The following is a 17568-nucleotide window of genomic DNA, read 5'->3' as shown; positions in this document are numbered from 1 at the left end:
TCTAGCGCCTGGGGTAGAGGCCAAGGAGCCAACCCCAGCGCCTGGGCCATCTTTGCTCCAATGGAGCCTTGGCTGCGGGAGGGGAAGAGAGAGACAGAGAGGAAAGCGCGGCGGAGGGGTGGAGAAGCAAATGGGCGCTTCTACTATGTGCCCTGGCCGGGAATCGAACCCGGGTCCTCCGCACGCTAGGCCGACGCTCTACCGCTGAGCCAACCGGCCAGGGCAATATTCCCCATTTTTGCTACCTGTTTTTATTTTAGAATAAAACATCACACAGCTGAAACAACTTGTGCACCCCTCCCCTCTCTGTGCCTTCTTCCTCCCTCCCTCCCTAATCCTGAATTTAGCGTTTATCATTTCCATGTCTGTTTTTATACTTTTACTACATCCAAATGTACCCATAAATAACATTATTTTGCATGCTTTTAAACTTTATATACATGATGTTGTACGATGTGTATGTAAGCCCTCTGCAATTTGTTTTTTCACTCAACGTTATTATATCTTCGTGATTCACCCAACTAGACAGGTATGACACTAGTCCATTCCTTTAAAGTGCTGTGGAGATCCCATCATATGAATATTTACCACTTATCTATTGCCCTCTGAGGGACCTCTAAGCTACTTGCAGCTTTTCACCATCACAAACAACAATGCATTGTTTGCATATGTCCAAGAGACTCTCCCGAGCACAGTTTTTCAAACTTAAGGTTGTAACCCAGAAGAGAATCATGAAATCAATATAAAGGGTCACAACTGTCGTTTTTAAAAATTCAATAGAAGAGATTTTAAAATATCAGTGTGTGAATATGTATGTGCTGGAACACAATATAAAATATATTTCTTAATCTCAGTTGTGGTAGAAATGTTTGAGAAAAATGGTATGATGGGGTTGGTGTTCAGCTTTATTTGAAATTACCAGACTGCTCCCTAAAATGGTACTGCCAATTCACTCTCTCTCCAGCAGCACACGGAGTGACCATTTGCCTGCGTCCTTACTAACATTTGGTATTATCAGAAACTAGTCTTTTCCAATTTGACGGGTGTGACATGGCAGTATCTCTTAGTTTTAATTTGTATTTCCTTGATTATCACTGAGGTGAGCATCTTTTTTTTTTTTTTTTTTTTTTTTTTTTTTTTTTTTTTTTTTTTTACAGAGACAGAGGGATAGACAGGGACAGACAGACAGGAACGGAGAGAGATGAGAAGCATCAATCATTAGTTTTTCGTTGCAACACCTTAGTTGTTCATTGATTGCTTTCTCATATGTGTCTTGACTATGGGCCTTCAGCAGACTGAGTAACCCCTTGCTCAAGCCAGCAACCTTGGGTCCAAGCTGGTGAGCTTTTGCTCAAACCAGATGAGCCCGCGCTCAAGCTGACGATCTTGGGGTCTCGAACCTGGGTCCTCCGCATCCCAGTCCGACGCTCTATCCACTGTGCCATCTCCTGGTCAGGCAAGGTGAGCATCTTTTTATATGCTTATTGCCCCAAGATATCTTTTTTCTGTGAACTGCATGTTCATATTCTTTGCCAGTGTTTGAAGGGGACTGACCTTATTGATTTGTAAGATTTAAAAATATGTATATTGTGGATATTAATCCTTTGTGGATCATATGTGTTGCAAATATGTTTTTCCCAGTCTGTGGCTCCCCTTTCACTTTGTGTTGCTAGTTCTGACATCCTGACTCACTATGAGGTAAATGGGAACCCTGTCAGAGAGGCAGACTCTGAATCAGGACATAGGTCTACCTGCATTTCCAGAGCCCCGAATATAACAGGCCTCATAAATGTCTGGTGACCATAATATAAATCACTAGATAAGTCCATCAGATTCGTCTACACAGAGCAAGGGCTCTATGGAGACTTAAGAGAGTCATGGTGTTTCTGCCTTATGAGAACAGTTTCAATATCCAGAGAAATCAGAAGGCAGATACCTTCACCGCTAAAAGAGCGTTGGCTTTATGGAAGGGTTTCTGGCAGGGTGCCTACAAAGTACGAGTGGATTCAACTTATGTCCAGTGTTCCAGGAAACAAACTTGGTTCTCTAACAGGCAGCCCAAGCCTCTTGACATCCCTCTGAGCTCATAGCAGCAAACAATTCTTCATACACAGATAGGCCAAGAAAAAGTCAATGTCTTGTCCAGGTCACACTGAAGGCAGGGGCCAGGGCAGAACTGGATCCCACAACCCTGATCTTCTCCTGATAAAAACTTGAAACCCAGAGCAATGGGTGTTTTAAAGGCAGCAGATCCCTAAACTCTCAAATGTAGGTGAACAAGCTGAACTATCTTACAAAGGAGCCTATTACCTGGCTCAAGGCCAGAGATAAGTCCAAATATTTACATGTGTATTCTTGGAAGACACGGAAAAAGAACCTCTGAAGAGGAACAGGCATGGGAGCTTGCATGACTCAAAGGTTCACTTGCCTCGGCTTAGAGCTCCTGGAAGCAGAATCAGGGCCTTACCCATCTCTGCATCCCGGAACCTAGCTTATTGGCACATGGAAGGGGCTCAAGAAATGTCTACTGAATAAATGGATGGATGAGCAAATGGATGTGTGCATGGATGGACAGATGATGGAGGGATGGAGGAATAGACAGATGAAAGGACAGATGGATAAATTAATACATGGTTAGATGAATGGATGGATGAAGAGATGAATGTTTCACATCTGGAAGAAGCCCTAGGGAGGACTGGTCTCAATCGAACTTCTCACAAAGGCAGCCAAATCTAGAAATCCTGTCTTGTTGCTAGAGCTATTCATAAAAAATACCGAGTGGCATAACCGTAAGAAATAATTGCCTCTAATTGAACTGAATTATTCTGGCCATATAGTAGACATATTTTTATAACTTTATTAATTATTCAATTTGAGGCCTATTACCCAGCCTGCCAGAATGGGCTCTCCTTATTAGAGGGTGACAGATTCCCAGCTCTGGGCTGCCTCTGCTGCTGCAGCACTGTTGGGCAGCTGCTGCCTGACTTGGGGCCCTCGTAGTGTCTGGGAACTGGAGGTGGGTGGCAGGGCTGCCCCTGAGAGGCAGGATGGGGGTCAGAGATCTTGGGACCAACAGCTCCAGTTCCAGGGGCTCTGCACAGACATCAGGCCTGCCTCTTCTGGTCTGGCCAAGGAGGCAGAAAGGTGTCAGGACACATCCAGCCCAGCATCTGTGAGTCACTCTCTGCCCAGATCCATTCACCAACTCTTAATCACAGCGGTCTCACCCCATCCAATCTGCTTCCTACATAGCGCCAAAATAACCCGCCATAAGTTCTTTAGTCACCTCCAGGCAGGGGAAGGAGAGCACAGTCCAGCTAGCCTGGAGGGACTAGCCAGGACTGCAGGGGTAAATCAGAGCCTACAACATCCCCTCTGTTCCTACACCGAGGCCTAGAGCTGTCACCGGTCACTTGGGAGAAGAAACAGGAAGTTGCCCTATAAGGAAATGCAGGCTTAGATGATGCCAGAGGAGCCTTCAGGGGTGCCCCAAGGCCCACGAAATCCAGTCCAAGCTCCTCAAGCTATTAATGTAAGAGCACCATACCACCTGCCTGGCCTACCAGTGCAGCCTGGCTCCCTCTCCTCCTCACCAGGCACCCTGGGCTTCAGCCGCATGAACCAGCTCGCCATTTAGTACCTCTGCTTATGTGAGTCAGTCTACCTGGAATGCCCTCTCTTTCCACACCTGACGATTGAAGCTTCAAACCTCACTTTCTGAGCTCTGGTTCCATTGCCTTCTTAGAATCTTTCCTATTTTATCAGCCCGATGTGATCTCTGCCTTCCTCTGAAGGTCCAACCTGACCCCTGGCCTCACATTGCGATCCTTGGGAGCATATACCTGGGCAACACCGACTGGTAAGAAAATTTGGAAGATCAAGGGACATGGCTTTAAATTCTCCCAAGCATCCAGCCAGAGCCCCACACTCTTCCCTCATGCCAGCACCACCACTTGAGCATCATCTGAAGGAACAAAAACACAAGAAAAGGGGAGAACTAATCCACTGGGTCCGACTTGGCACTGTGTTGAGTGCCGGGTGACAGAGGCAAGTGAGACCTGGGTCCTGCCATAGAGACGGTCTCAGTGGCCAGGGGCCGAGAAAGTAGCAGGCATGCAGGCAAACCTGGATAATCGCCCAGGGTGGCGTGGACCATGCTGGCCATGAGTATACAGTCAAGGTCCGAGGGAATCAGGAAGCCATCAGAACAGACAGGACAGGTGAGCTGGGCTTTGAAGGCAACAGACAATGGGTCAATGGATAAGAGGGTTGGGAGGGGGGAGAGAAGTAGAGGGGGTGACGCAGATGAGGCTGAGAACTAGGCAGGCACCAGACCCAGACGGTCCCGAAGGCCTGGTCAAGGAGCCAGGGCACTTCCTCGCAGGTCAAGGGGAGCAGGGAAGAGACATCATTTCGCTTCCATTTCAGCTACCTCTCTACCCGCCAGTGTGGCAGTGGCTAGAGAGGCAAGGCAGAGAGCCCTATAAAGGAGCATTAAGCAGCGTTTCAAGTGTGGTCTCCAGAGACAGACTGCCTGGGCTCCCATCCTGATCCTCCTGCTCACTAGCAGTGTGCCCTTGGGCCAGGGACTTCACCTCCCTGAGCCTCTCAGTCTTCCCACCGAAAAGATGGGGGAAATAATAATGAATAATAACGAATGATGAAGGGATTGCATGTAGAGTAAGTGCTGGAGTTAAGTGCTGTGAGTTAGGAGAGAAGCCTAAACTGACATTGATGAAGGAAAGCCCAGACTTCCTACCCTTCAGCCTCCAATGTCACCTCCGCCACAGCCCCAAGTTCGGGTAGAAACATGTCTCAGTGGAAAGAGCACACACCCCGGAGCCGCTGACTGAATGACTGCCCCTCACCCTCCTCAGCTGGAAAATGGGCGGTAGTCCCCGCTTCACGGGCAGTGGGGCAGCCGGACTGGGCTGACAGGCTGAACTGCAAGTCCTTAGAGATGGGGCAGGTCTCGGAGAGTGGGAACTGCCATCAGCAGCTTCCTCCCACCCTTCCCCGCAGGGTTCTCAGCTGCCCCCAGGCTGGTGGGGCAGGTGGGAGCAGTTCGTGATTCCCTTCTCGGGGGAGCTGTGTTTCCCATGAAGACTCAGCCCATGTGCCCACAAGTAGTGTGGATGTGTGTGTGGGGGAGGCGGTGGGGGTTTGCAAAGCCCTTTTCCTGCCTGAGTGGGGCAGGGGAGGGGTGTCGGCACCAGCTGCCAGCGCCACACGATGACGATGACGCCAACTTGGCTCCTGCCCCTCTGTTCTGCTTTTGTCATATTCTAGGTGGGTTCTCCCACTCTCCTCCCTCTGCCCAGTTCTTGGGACTCCCTGTGTGTCATTTACTTATTAATTTTGCTTCCAGGGAGCAGATGGCCAGAGCTGAGTTGGACAGAATGTACCTCCATCCTCTCCCCTCCCCTACAACAGCCCCCTTGAACACACAGCTCATGCAGACTGCAGGCTAAAAAAAGACATTCAGGCTGGGCTACACATGCCAGGGCCTCCCAGGCAGGACAGGTCCCAGTATCTCTCCTGGTCTGTGAGGCAGAGGGGCAGAGAAGCGAGGAGTGAAAGCTCGGGAGGCTGCCTTCTCTCAAGGGGCCAGAAAAAGAGTAGCCCCATGCCTCCTTCTCCCCACGGTCTTCCTTGGTTCCTTGGAACTGGGAAGGGTGCTCTCATGAGGTCTCCCCTCCTTTCTCTTTCTTAAAATTTTTATTTGTTGATTTTAGCAAGAGAAGAAGGGGTGGGGGATGGGAGGAGGAAAGGGGAAGAAGGGGAGAGGGGGAGAGGGGGAGAAGGGGAGAGGGGGAGAGGGGAGAAAGAGACAGGAATACTAGCTGTATGTGTCCTGACCGGGGATCCAACCGGCAACCTCTGTGCTTTGGGATGATGCTCTAACCAACTATGCTATCCAGCCAGGGCTCCCTCCTTTCCTGTTAGGCATCATCACTTGAGTATGACTCAGTCCAGGGGTCGAGATGGGGTGGGGGACCAGCTGCCTTCAGTCCTAGGTTCTGGGGTCTCCAGCTCAGCATCATCAATACCCACACAATGGTCTGGGCCCCGGTGAGGGCAGGGCACCCCATGGCTGCCCCCTTTCATTTCCCATTTCTCCAGGGAGGCAGCTTTGGAAGAAAGTCTAGAAAGGAGGACACAGTCTTCTTCATGGCCTCCAGAGGCTAGCCAAGGCTGGGGTGTCCCCAAAAGAGGGAGGCAGGGGCTGGAAGAGGTGGTGGCCAAGGGTAGAGAGACAGACAGAGAGGCCCGCAGGTCCGTCCTCCTGCTGTGCTTCCCCCACAGGCCAGCCCCCCGGGGCTCAGTCTGGGCTGGGTAGAGGTCTCTTCCAGCTGCCATCACCTTCTCCTCACGGCACCTGCTCCTCACGACTGACTTGGCTCTCACTTTTCTTATCCCCCTTCCTCTGTGTGCTGTGGAGAGTCAGACCCAGCTCTGACATTCACCAGCTATGGGATCTCAGGCCTTCGCCTAACCTCTCTGTGCTTCAGTTTCTTTATCTGAAATGAGACCCCAGTGCACATCTGATTTCCTCCTTCCTCCACCCTCCCACGATGGGCTTTCCTGAGCCATGCAGGTGCCCCCTCCCATAAAAGCCAGAGCCTCCTCTCCCCCTAGACTCTTCCTCCTCCCTCCTCTCTGTACTGGTGGTTCTTGCTTCTGCTTGAGTTCCCTGAGGGTGGGGGCTATGCCTGCCTCATCCCTAATCTCCCCCCTTCAGCCCTGGACCCCTGGCAGTGTTGGCATCCGAGAAGTACTCAATAAATGTTCATTAAATGGAACTCAAGGGACAGAGAACATCGAGCCAACAGGGCCCGTGAACCCAGCTATTGAATTCTCTTTTGTTCAAAATTAGAATTCTGAGGTGAATAGCAGATCGGCTTACGCACAGACCTTGAACAGGCATCCACAGCTCCCTTCTGTCTCCGTCATGGTGACTGCGCCCAGCGTGCGGTGCTGACGTGGAGCCCACCGTCCCGGGGAGGCCCACGGGCACAGCAGATGCTGGCAGAAGGCAGCCCAGGCAGCTCTGTGAGGGCCGCAGGCTGGGCAGAGCAGCATGCAAGGAACCGAGGACCGGCGAGTACAACTGCTTTGTGGTGATTCAGCTGAAGCCGCTTTAACCTTGACAGCGGCTCAGTGTAGTGAAAAAAGAACGCCAGAGAGCTGCAGCCTCCCTGTTGGCAAAACGCCCCTCTGCACACCCCCTCCCAGATGAAGCAACCCAGAGCTCAGCAGGAGCCCCCACGTGGGGGAGGCAAGGATGTGAGTCATCAGGCTGCCCCCACCATGGCTGGTCCCCTTCCCTACTCCCTTTCCCAGTCCCAGGATGAAGGGAGAGAATCACAGGAGGGCCGGGCGTGACGGGGAAGAGGGTGTGGAGGGTGGGAGACTGCCCTCCCAGAGGTCAGCGGGAAGGTCACCACAATGCTGGACTTTGACTTCCCAGAAACAGAGCGCCACGGGATTCTCGATCTGGAACAGCCATTCAGCCTTCCCACCATTTTACAGATGAGAAAACCGAGGCTCACAGAGAAGGGGGAGCTTAGGTAGGGTCACCCAGGCAGAGGTATGACCAAAAACGAGCTTTCTTGTATGTTATGACACAGGACTTCCCTCCCTTCAGAGGCACCATGGAACTGTGGGAAGGACCCAGGTTCTGGGTTCTAATCCCAGCTCTGCCCCTTGTTAGCTGGGTAAAGTATCAGATGTTACTCTACTACCCTGTGCTTTGATTTCTTTGCTTGTGTAATGGAGATAACACACAACACTCCAAGCATCTGCGCATGGTGGGAGCAGAAATCCCCGCTCATCTCCCTTTTCAGACCCCCATGGCCCTCCACGTGCTTCTTTCTGATCTCCTCCCTTCTCTCCCACTGCTCACGCCAGGGCTCCTTACTCCTCCACCGGGAAGGGTCCCCAACGCTTCGGCGGTGGCCCTTTCCCACAGACTGGTGTGGCAGGGCCCTCTCACTTCCCTGTCTGGCCCAGCTCACCTCCTTGCTGGCTCCCTCAGCTGCTCCAGGACAGAGGCAGGAACACCGGCCCATACCTCCGCTTTGTCCCCACGTCCTGTGCTGCCAGACTGTGCTGTCTCCACGGTCATCAGTGAGAAGTGTGTCCAAGGGCCCCTGAGAGGGGACTCTTCCCTGATGTAGTTTTCAAGCCAAGCAAATGGCAGGGTTGACCCCTCTGGAAAGCCCCATTCCCAGTGCCCTGGCCTGACCTGCAGTCATGACTGTCCTCCAGGCCTATGCAGAGAAGGAACCAGGAGGGTCTGGAACCTTTAGGTGTCATCTGCACAAAAGTCTATAGAACAGCTAGGTCTGTTTGCTTTGGTATAATGAGACTCATCTGCCTCTAAGACAACTATAGCCTTGAACTCCAAGAGTGGCTGGTTGGAGACAAAGGCATGGGAGTCAGGAGACCCAGGATTAAATTATAGCTCTGCTACTACCTCCCTCGGTAACCTTGGGCAAGCAGTTTCCTTTTGTGGATCTCAATTTGCCTATCTGTAAAATGGAAGTAGACCAGACAATTTCTGAGGTCCCTCCCAGCTCTTGATTTCATGGTTTCAAGTTAAATCATGAGATCTCAGTGACCAGAAATTTGATTTGGGGATTTAAGACCATACTTCCTAGTACTCCATTCCAGGAATATGTGGAGACAGGTTTTCATATAAGTAAAGAGAGTTGCAGGAAAACAGAACGCCCAAGCCAGTGACATGCAGGTCATATGACACTCAGCTCTTGTAGGTCAGCGCTGAGCATTGTGGGAAAGTGCAGGGGCCCTGGAACACCCAAGATGAGTAGCGTGGGTGGGGCCAGAGCCCTTATGCCAATCCTGAGCCAAAGAGCTGAGGCATAGTCAGTGAGGGTACTGCAGACTGCCCGCGTGCTGGAGGAAAGACAGAGACTCCAAAAATGCAGTGGGGAAAGGGCTTCAGCCCTGATCCCTCTCAAAACCATCCTTGCAAACAGTCGCCAGCTCTGGGAGATCTGATTCTGATCAGGGTCTTCCTCCTTTCCCACTGCTTCTCAAGCTTCACCCCTAACATAACCCTGCCTTCAGGATGCCTAGTGGCCTAGCAGCAAAAGGTCCACCAAAGGCTCAAATTACCACATTAAAAAAAGAAATGCCAATTCTGCATTCAGTTCTATAATAAATCTGTATGTTTTAGTAGAAGAAACAATACTTAAATTACTTGTCAGGTAACTAATGTGCCATTACACAATGAAAAATGTAAACGCTATATAGCTTCAAGAATCATTAGCAAGAGTCTTTTCAACAAATGGTGCCGGGAAAATTGGATATCCACATGTAAAAAAAAAAACCTGAAGTTGGACTCCTACCTTATATCATATGTAAAAACGAACTAGAAATGAATCAAAGGCCTAAGTGCATGTACTTGAACAATAAAATTCTTAGACAAAAACAGGGGGAAAGCTTCATGACATTGAATTTGGCAGTAATTTCTTGGATAGGACACCAAAAACACAGTCAACAAAAGAAAAACTAGATAAACTGGAATTTATCAAAATTAAAAACTGTTGTGCATCAGAGGATACTATTAACAAAGTGAAAAGGCAATCCACGCAATGGGAAGAAATATTTTCAATCATATATCCGATAAGGTTTAAGGACACATATAATTCATCAACAACAAGAAAACAACCCAGTTTTAAAAAATGGGCAGATAACTTGAAGTGACATTTCCCCAAAGAAGACACACAAATGGCCAATGAAGAACATGAAGAGATACTCAACATCACTAATGACTAGGAAAATGCAAATCAACACTGCAGTGAGATACCGCTTCTCACTCATTAGGATGGGCAATCATAAAAATTAAAAAAAATAATAACAAGCATTGACAGATGTGGAGAAATTAGAACCCTGTGTATTGTTGGTGGGAGTGTCAAATGGTGTACACACTGTGGAAAATGGTATGGTGATTCTTCAAAAAATAAACATAGAATTACTATATAATCCAGCAATCCACTCTGGGTCTATGTTCAAAAGAAGGAAAACCAGGGGTCCTGGCTGGTTGGTTCAGTGGTAGAGCACCAGCCTGGCATGTGGATGTCCCGGGTTTGATTCCTGGTCAGGGCACACAGGAGAAGTAACCGTCTGCTTTGCCACCCCTCCCCCCTCACTTCTCTCTCTCTTTTCCCCTCCTGCAGCCATGGGTTAATTGAAGTGAGTTGGCCCTGGGCACTAAGGATGGCTCCATGGCCTCCACCTCAGGTGCTAAGAAGCACTCGGTTGCTGAGCAACAACACCCCAGATGGGCAGAACATCACCCCTAGTGGGTTTGCCAGGTGGATCCCAGTTGAGGCACATGCAGGAGTCTGTCTCTGCCTCCCCTCCTCTCACTGAATTAAAAAATAAATAAATAAAAATTTTAAAAAGGCAAAGTAGGGACTCAAAGAAATATTTGTACACCCATGTTCATAGCAGCATGATTCACAATAGCCAAAAGGTAGAAGATACCCAAGTGTCCATTGACAGATGAATGGATAAACAAAATGTAGTACATACACACAGGGAATATTATTCAGCCTTAAAAAGCAAGGAGGTTCTGCCTGACCAGGCGGTGGCGCAGTGGATAGAGCGTTGGACTGGGATGTGGAGGACCCAGGTTCGAGACCCCAAGGTTGCCAGCTTGAGCATGGGCTCATCTGGTTTGTGCAGAGCTCACCAGCTTGGACCCAAGTTTGCTGGCTCGAGCTAGGGGTTACTTGGTCTGCTGAAGGCCCACGGTCAAGGCACATGTGAGAAAGCAATCAATGAACAACTAAGGTGTCGCAACAAAAAAACTAATGATTGATGCTTCTCATCTCTCTCTGTTCCTGTCTGTCTGTCCCTATCTCTCTCTCTGTCTCTGTAAAAAAAAAAAAAAAAAAAAAAAGCAAGGAGGTTCTGACACATGCTGCAACATAGATGAACCTTGAAGATACTATCCTAAGTGAAATAGGCCAGTCATAAAGCAAAAAATACTATATGGTTCTTTTTTTTCTTTTTTTAGCGAGAGCAAGACAGAGACAGAGAGAGAGAGATGTGGAGCATCAGCTCATATAGTAGTTGCATCACTTTAGTTGTTCATTTATTGCTTCTCATATGCGCCTTGACTGGGGGTTTCTAGCTGAGCCAATGACCCCTTGCTTAAGACAGCGACCTTGTGCTTCAAGCCAGTGACCTTTGGGCTCAAGCCAGCAACCACAGAGTCATGTATATCAGTGGTCCCCAACCCCCAGGCCGCAGACCGGTACTGATCCGTGGGTCATTTGGTACCAGTTTGCAGAGAAAGTATAAATGACTTACATTATTTCCATTTGATTTATATTTAAGTCTGAACAATGTTTTATTTTTTTTTAAATGACCAGATTCCCTCTGTTACATCCATCTAAGACTCACTCTTGACGCTTGTCTCATAAATTCGACAATTATATTTAAAAATATCACAGTTTTTACGCCAGTCGCATAATTTTATTTTGTGCATTTATCCGTCCCACCCTAAAGACTGGTCCGTGAAAATATTTTCTGACATTAAACCAGTCCATGGCCCAAAAAAGATTGGGGACCACTGATGTATATGATCCCATGCTCAAGCCAGCGACACTGCACTCAAACTGGTGAGCTTGCACTCAAGCCAGATATCTGAGCCCACACTCAAGCCGGCAACCTTGGGGTTTTGAACCTCAGCATTCCAGGTCTATTCTCTACCCACTGTGCACCACTGGTTAGGCGGTCTGATTCTTCTTATATGTGGCACCTAGAGTGGTTAAATTCATAGAGACAAAAAAGAGAATGGTGATCGCTTGTGGCTGCGGGCAGGGTAAATGAGAAGTTAGAGAGTTTAATGGGTATGAAGTTTCAGTTGGGGAAGATGAAATGGTTTTGGAAATGGATGGTACTAATGGTTGCACAACAGTACAGCAGTGTAACTGATCTAAATGCCACAGAACTGTACACTTAAAAATAGTTAAAATGATAAGTTTTATGTTACATATATTTTATCACACACAGAATAAAATCCCTAGCAAACCCATACCTCAGTTTAAAAAGCATCGATCCCAGGCTAGTTTAGGAGTGTAGGCATATGTCTGAGCTGCTAAATGTTTCATTTTAATCTGCATGGAGAACTGACAGCCAAGTCAGCCAGGGGTCCCACACACCATTCAAGATAAGAACACATTTGACTTGGCAGAAGCTACTCTTGGTGGTGTCCCAGCTCGGTTCCCACTGCCTTCATTACTCAAGCCTGCTCTGCCGTCCTGCGTCCTGCCCAGCGTTGGGGACGTGGGGGGCACAGTTTCGACAGATAGCGAGACACTGTGTACTGAGCTTTTGCAGTCCTGTAGTGTCTGTGCATGCAGATAAAACCAGTTTAGTAGAAACTAAGAATGTGCGTTAGAGAAAAGGGATGGGGCCTCTCTGTCATGTCTAACCCCGCCCTTCCGTAGGGCGGGGCCGAGACCAAAACTGAAATATTTTTCTTCAGCCCAGAGCCCAAACTTCAACGCACCATGGGATGCGAGGCAGAGAAGTAGGACCCAAGAAATACGATAATTAAATAATACACCGAAGCTTAAATTTCTAAGTTGATTCTTCGGTAACATTTATAAAAGTTAACAGGGCATATTTAATTTAGGAATTGGCTCACGTCCTTACAGCTGAAACCTCATAAATGAAATATACTGGATCACTGCCCAGTGCGGAAATAAAAGTTATGAATAATGCTTCTATCTCAATCATTGTCAGTGCTTTAATATTCCTAATTACTTTAAAAAGCTAGATATTCAATATAGGAAAACTTTTTTTTCTTTTTATCTCCACTTGTGAGATTAGTGCAATTTAATAAGAGTCACTCTGTCGTCTTTATTCAGGGTAGACTGACATTTCATCCTTTTACTCTTCATTATTATATCGGATGGAGGTTTATGACCAAGCATGCAGCCACTCCATTTGCTCATATTGGTCTGTCTAACATCTCAGAATTATCCACAGTCGCTGATGTGTGCCCACCTCCCAGGCAAATCAGCATCATCTCACCTCCTTTTATGGAGCAGAAAGAAATTAGTCCAGGCCTTAAAGAAATTAGGATATGGGGTTATAAGTCCGTAAGGGAATGAAAAGACCCCCACCCCCACCCCAGTACTGGACTAGTCCCCTTCACAACTATCAAAGTCATAAATCCCTTGGCAGCCAGAAAGGGCAGGGCAGGGCAGGGGCAGGCAGCAGGATGATGGATCTTTATAACCCTCCCTGCCGCTTCCAGGAATTTATGCACAAGAAGAATCACTGCAGTATTTTAATGCAGGGCCACAGTCCCTTAGCCACGTGTCTACAATCAAAAAAAAAAAAAGTCTAAATAAAAATCCAAAAGAAACATTTTTTAAGGTCGGCACCTGAATTCACTTTGTGACAAAATCCTTATGGAACTGATTTGTGGTTGTAGTCACTAGATGTGATCAGTTATATGTCACTTCAAAAGTATTATTATATTTTACCCCAGGGGACTGCCCGGCCTCCACTGGGAGTATGTGTCATCTATGATATAGTCATCATATACCTTTCTATACTGTGAGAAAATATAAAAATTTGAAACCAACAGGCCCCAAGAATCTTGGATAAAGGATAGTGGGCCTCAAATAGTGAAAAATCAGGCACAACCTAAATGCTCATTAACAAGAGAGTGGTTAAATACCTTTGGTAATCCATAGAATGAAATTCCATAAGGCCATTAAAAATGTGAAGGGAGGTTCACCTTAACTGACAAAGAGATAAGTACCTGACATAAAGCTGAATTAAAAAAGCAAGTCACAGAATAGCACATACATTTGATCTAAGTAATATAGGCTGTATGCAGATCTAGCTCTAAGTGCAAATGTATAGAGAAATAGCAGGGGGCAAGTACCCCAATGCCAGAAGAGATTATCCCTGGTTGTGTGAGTTTAACCATTTTGTCTATACTTCTGGAGCAGTCTCAATTTTCTTTTTAACATGAGAGATATATTCTTAGAATCAGAAAATAATAAGAATGACGCGGCACTTAAACAAAAATCAAAGCTTCCCTGCAAGGGTGTCATGTGGATAGAGATGTCTGTAGAGAGATCCCATTCAGAAATCTCCAGAGACACACGCTGCACCGACTGGAACACTATCCCCATGGACACGGGTTCACCAAGACTCTGAGGCACTGCAGAGCACACGTAGGCAGACAGGCGGCCAACAACCCAACGGCTAACAGCCTCAGATGCTCGGAGTAAACCTGGTCCCAATTTGTGTGCCATGGCTCATTCCTCTGTCTCCACAACAACCTGTCGGGGCCACATCTTCCAAGCAGACCCTTCCTTCCCCCGTGAGCACCTACATTTTCTAATCAATTTCAATCCAGAAGGAAGGAAAAGAAAGCATAATACCATAATTAAGTGTTTTGGTTTAGGACCTAGGTGTTTGCTTGACTGATAGTCTCAGTTTTGCCACGTGCTGGCTGTGTGCCTGTTGACGGCTTCTTAACCTTCCCGTGATTCACCTTTCTCATCTGTGAAAGAAGACTTATAGCAATCCCTACAGCATAGAGTTGTTGTGAAGACTCAGTGAGAGGATAAAGTGCCTAATGCAGAGTAAAATTCAATAAATAGTACCTATCTGTATTATTATTTTTCCATCCACAACTGCAGTTGTGCGGTCAGATCTAGGAATAATAGTCTAAAATAAATAAAGGCACAGCCAACTGAGAGAAAGCAGACGGGGAAGGCAGTTCAGGCCGTGTCATGCGCAAAACAAAGGAGCTTGAAGAATAAAAGCTTGGGGGAGGGAAGTGATCGCTGTCTTCTACTGTTTGAAGGGTTGATCCGTGGAAAGGGACTCTCGTTTCTTCTCTGTGGCTTCAGGGACTATTATCAATTGCTGTGAGATGACCACCTTTCCATACACAGTCTGTGGCCTGGTCCACTGAGCCCCTTGGAAGAAATTCCAGACATGGCAAGGAGGGTCATGGCTGCCTGGCTTTATCAAGAGTGAGAACCAACGAGTAGAAACTAGAGATAGATTTCCACTCGAGGGAAGGGAAAACTTTCCAATAGTCAGAACGTGCTTCCATAGGAGGCAGTGAGTTCCTTGTCCATGAGGGGTTTCAAGCAGATGTTGGAAAGCTCATGGCAGGGCATCTAAACATTCAATAATAATTTTGAGAGTGAGAGTCTATGAATTCCTTTCATTCAACATGGCTGTCCTGCAAAGCAGGGTCAGAACGCATCTTTTAGGAATTCCTGTAGGGTTAGTAGTGCGTGTCTTTGAGTAGACCCAGGGTGGTGGCTCTTCAGCCTATGAAAGTGGATTTATTGAGGAAACAGCTGTGGGTTGCTCAGTACCAAGTCTGAGGACTGCATTGGAGGTGGGGAAATTAGGGCACCTGGTTTCGCAATGTAAAGTAACAAGGCTATCTCCCCACGTGCTTGATAAACTCACTTCAGAGGCAAGATTTACCCTAAACTACCTAGTCCTGTTCATCGAGTGAGTGGGCCTTCATTCCAGTTCTTTTGTCTGACTGGAAACCCTGAGAGACACAGATGACGTCTGAGGGACCCTCAGGGCCCACTGCCCTGCCCAACACAATCCAGCATATCACAAGCACTAAACACACTGGCACCAACTGGTGATTTATATGCACTCAGGGACCCTGGGGCTCTGGCTGTATTTCAGCCTTCAATAGGCTGCCCTTGACATTATAATCCAGCAGCAACAAGACCTGTCCCAGCAGAGCTCACCTAATCCAAGTTGGATAGTTCTTCATCAAAGATGCATTGTAAGAAAAATTACACAAAACAGAACATGGACAGGGGGAAAGGATCTCAGGCATTTCAACTAACATGTTTCTTGTAGTTCACAGGAAGCTAGTTGAGTGCATTCCTTTACCTTGTGTGTCCCTCAGGTTTATTTGTCATTGTCTGGAGGAGACCTTGGCCCCGTGTCTCAGTGTGGCCCATCTCAAAACCATGAAACAGATGGAGGGAAGAGGCCACTGCGGATACCAACACATTGGAGAGAGTCTCTTGAAGCCAAACAGAACTTGGACTACCTGATCCAAGTTAACCAGCCATGCTCAAAATAAAGCCACACCCAGTAGCCTTGCCTTGGTCAGTATGCTCTCAGGCACTGGGCAAACAGGAAGGCTCCAGGTAAGGCCTTTGGAAAAAAGGAACTTAACTTGATGTTTCCACTGCAGCAGAGAGAGTAAAAAAAGGACAAAAGCACCACAAGGGGCCACCATGGACCCAACATTCCCTCTCCAAATTTGCATCACCATTGCAGTCACTATGGGACAGTGGCTCCCAAAGACAGGTCAATAATGGGGACTAGACCCTTAATGGATCAGCTTAGCTGTGTTATCTACTTAGGTCACAATAAAAAAGACGCTCTACCCCAGCTCAAAGCAAAAGAAAATGGACTACAACACCAATCAAATAGGGCCATGTCTTAACCAATCGCTGACTGCAGAATATGCCAGTGGAAAGGGGGACATCTGCAAATATTTAAGGGAAGTGAGCCAGAGGGGAAGGTCATCTGGGCTCTTGGCAGAGAACTCCTTGAGCAGCTATCGGGACTATCTCGTCCTCTCAATGGCCATCGCCACAGAAGAGATGATTCCTGGGCAGCTATGAGTCACCTGGTCAGTCCCAAGACCGTCCACCTCACTCCATGCTTACCAGGAGGCCTTCCCAGAGAGATGTAAGAACACAGTGATTGCCCCTATAGGCATCCTGTTCTCCTACCTTCAAGGGAAACAGAGGCATCCAGTGTCCACCAGTCTCATGAAACAGTGCCCTGAGCCTCCAGGAACAACCACAAAACCAAGCCTTTGGGCTAGCAAAGCTGAGGACCACTCTTTGATCTCAGTGACCTCCTGGGTCTGCACCCTTGGGTGGCATCTCAATTTCACTTCAACCCTCAAAGACCATATCTAGAGGTGTTTCATCAAAAGTCAGAATTGTACAGATGACCCCACAATCCCCCCACCCACACACAAAACACAGAATGTCCCTCCAGACCTCCACAAACCATTACCCCCATTTCCTTCAAGCCCTTCCCCACAACAAGTACCATCATGTACCAGAGTGCAGGTATGCCTCCTCCCAGATGCCCACGCTCACCTAGGCAGCCATAGCCCAACACAAAGGATTCAGCATGTACTCAGCATGGGCCCTCCTGAGCCAGAGCCAGGGGACCACACAACCCCCAAAAGACCCCAGACTCACCGCTGGAGCAGTCGGGCCCTCCCCAGCCGGGCTCACAGTGGCAGGTATCCGGGGAAACACAGCGTCCGTGTACACACTCCTCCGTACACAGGGCTACAGGGGGCCGGGAGGGAGGGAGGAAGAACAGGAACAGACAATGAGAACCAACCATCTGGTCAAGAAGCATAAACCACTTTATAATGACTCCCTGAGGCCCAGGGATGTGCAGAACGCATCACTGGCCTTGGAGAAAAATCAAGCTATCCCAGACCTCAGTTATTTAATTAACTGAAATGCATCCCAC

General features: G+C 47.9%; 1 protein-coding gene across 4 annotated transcripts in view; it reads right to left on the bottom strand.

Annotated features, from left to right (window-relative positions):
- Positions 1–17568, bottom strand: part of MEGF11 (multiple EGF like domains 11) — a 406952-nt gene that overhangs the window by 187100 nt on the left and 202284 nt on the right. For all 4 annotated transcript variants that reach the window (XM_066342091.1, XM_066342088.1, XM_066342090.1 and 1 more), the window contains exon 5: positions 17286–17378. In XM_066342091.1, coding sequence (XP_066198188.1) covers positions 17286–17378 — 93 coding nt within the window. The remainder of the gene's footprint in view (positions 1–17285; positions 17379–17568) is intronic.

The sequence above is a fragment of the Saccopteryx leptura genome, chromosome 6 (assembly GCF_036850995.1).
Source record: "Saccopteryx leptura isolate mSacLep1 chromosome 6, mSacLep1_pri_phased_curated, whole genome shotgun sequence".
Classification (NCBI taxonomy): Eukaryota; Metazoa; Chordata; class Mammalia; order Chiroptera; family Emballonuridae; genus Saccopteryx; species Saccopteryx leptura.
The sequence above is the reverse complement of the archived record's forward strand: the minus strand, read 5'-3'. Positions and strand labels throughout refer to the sequence as shown.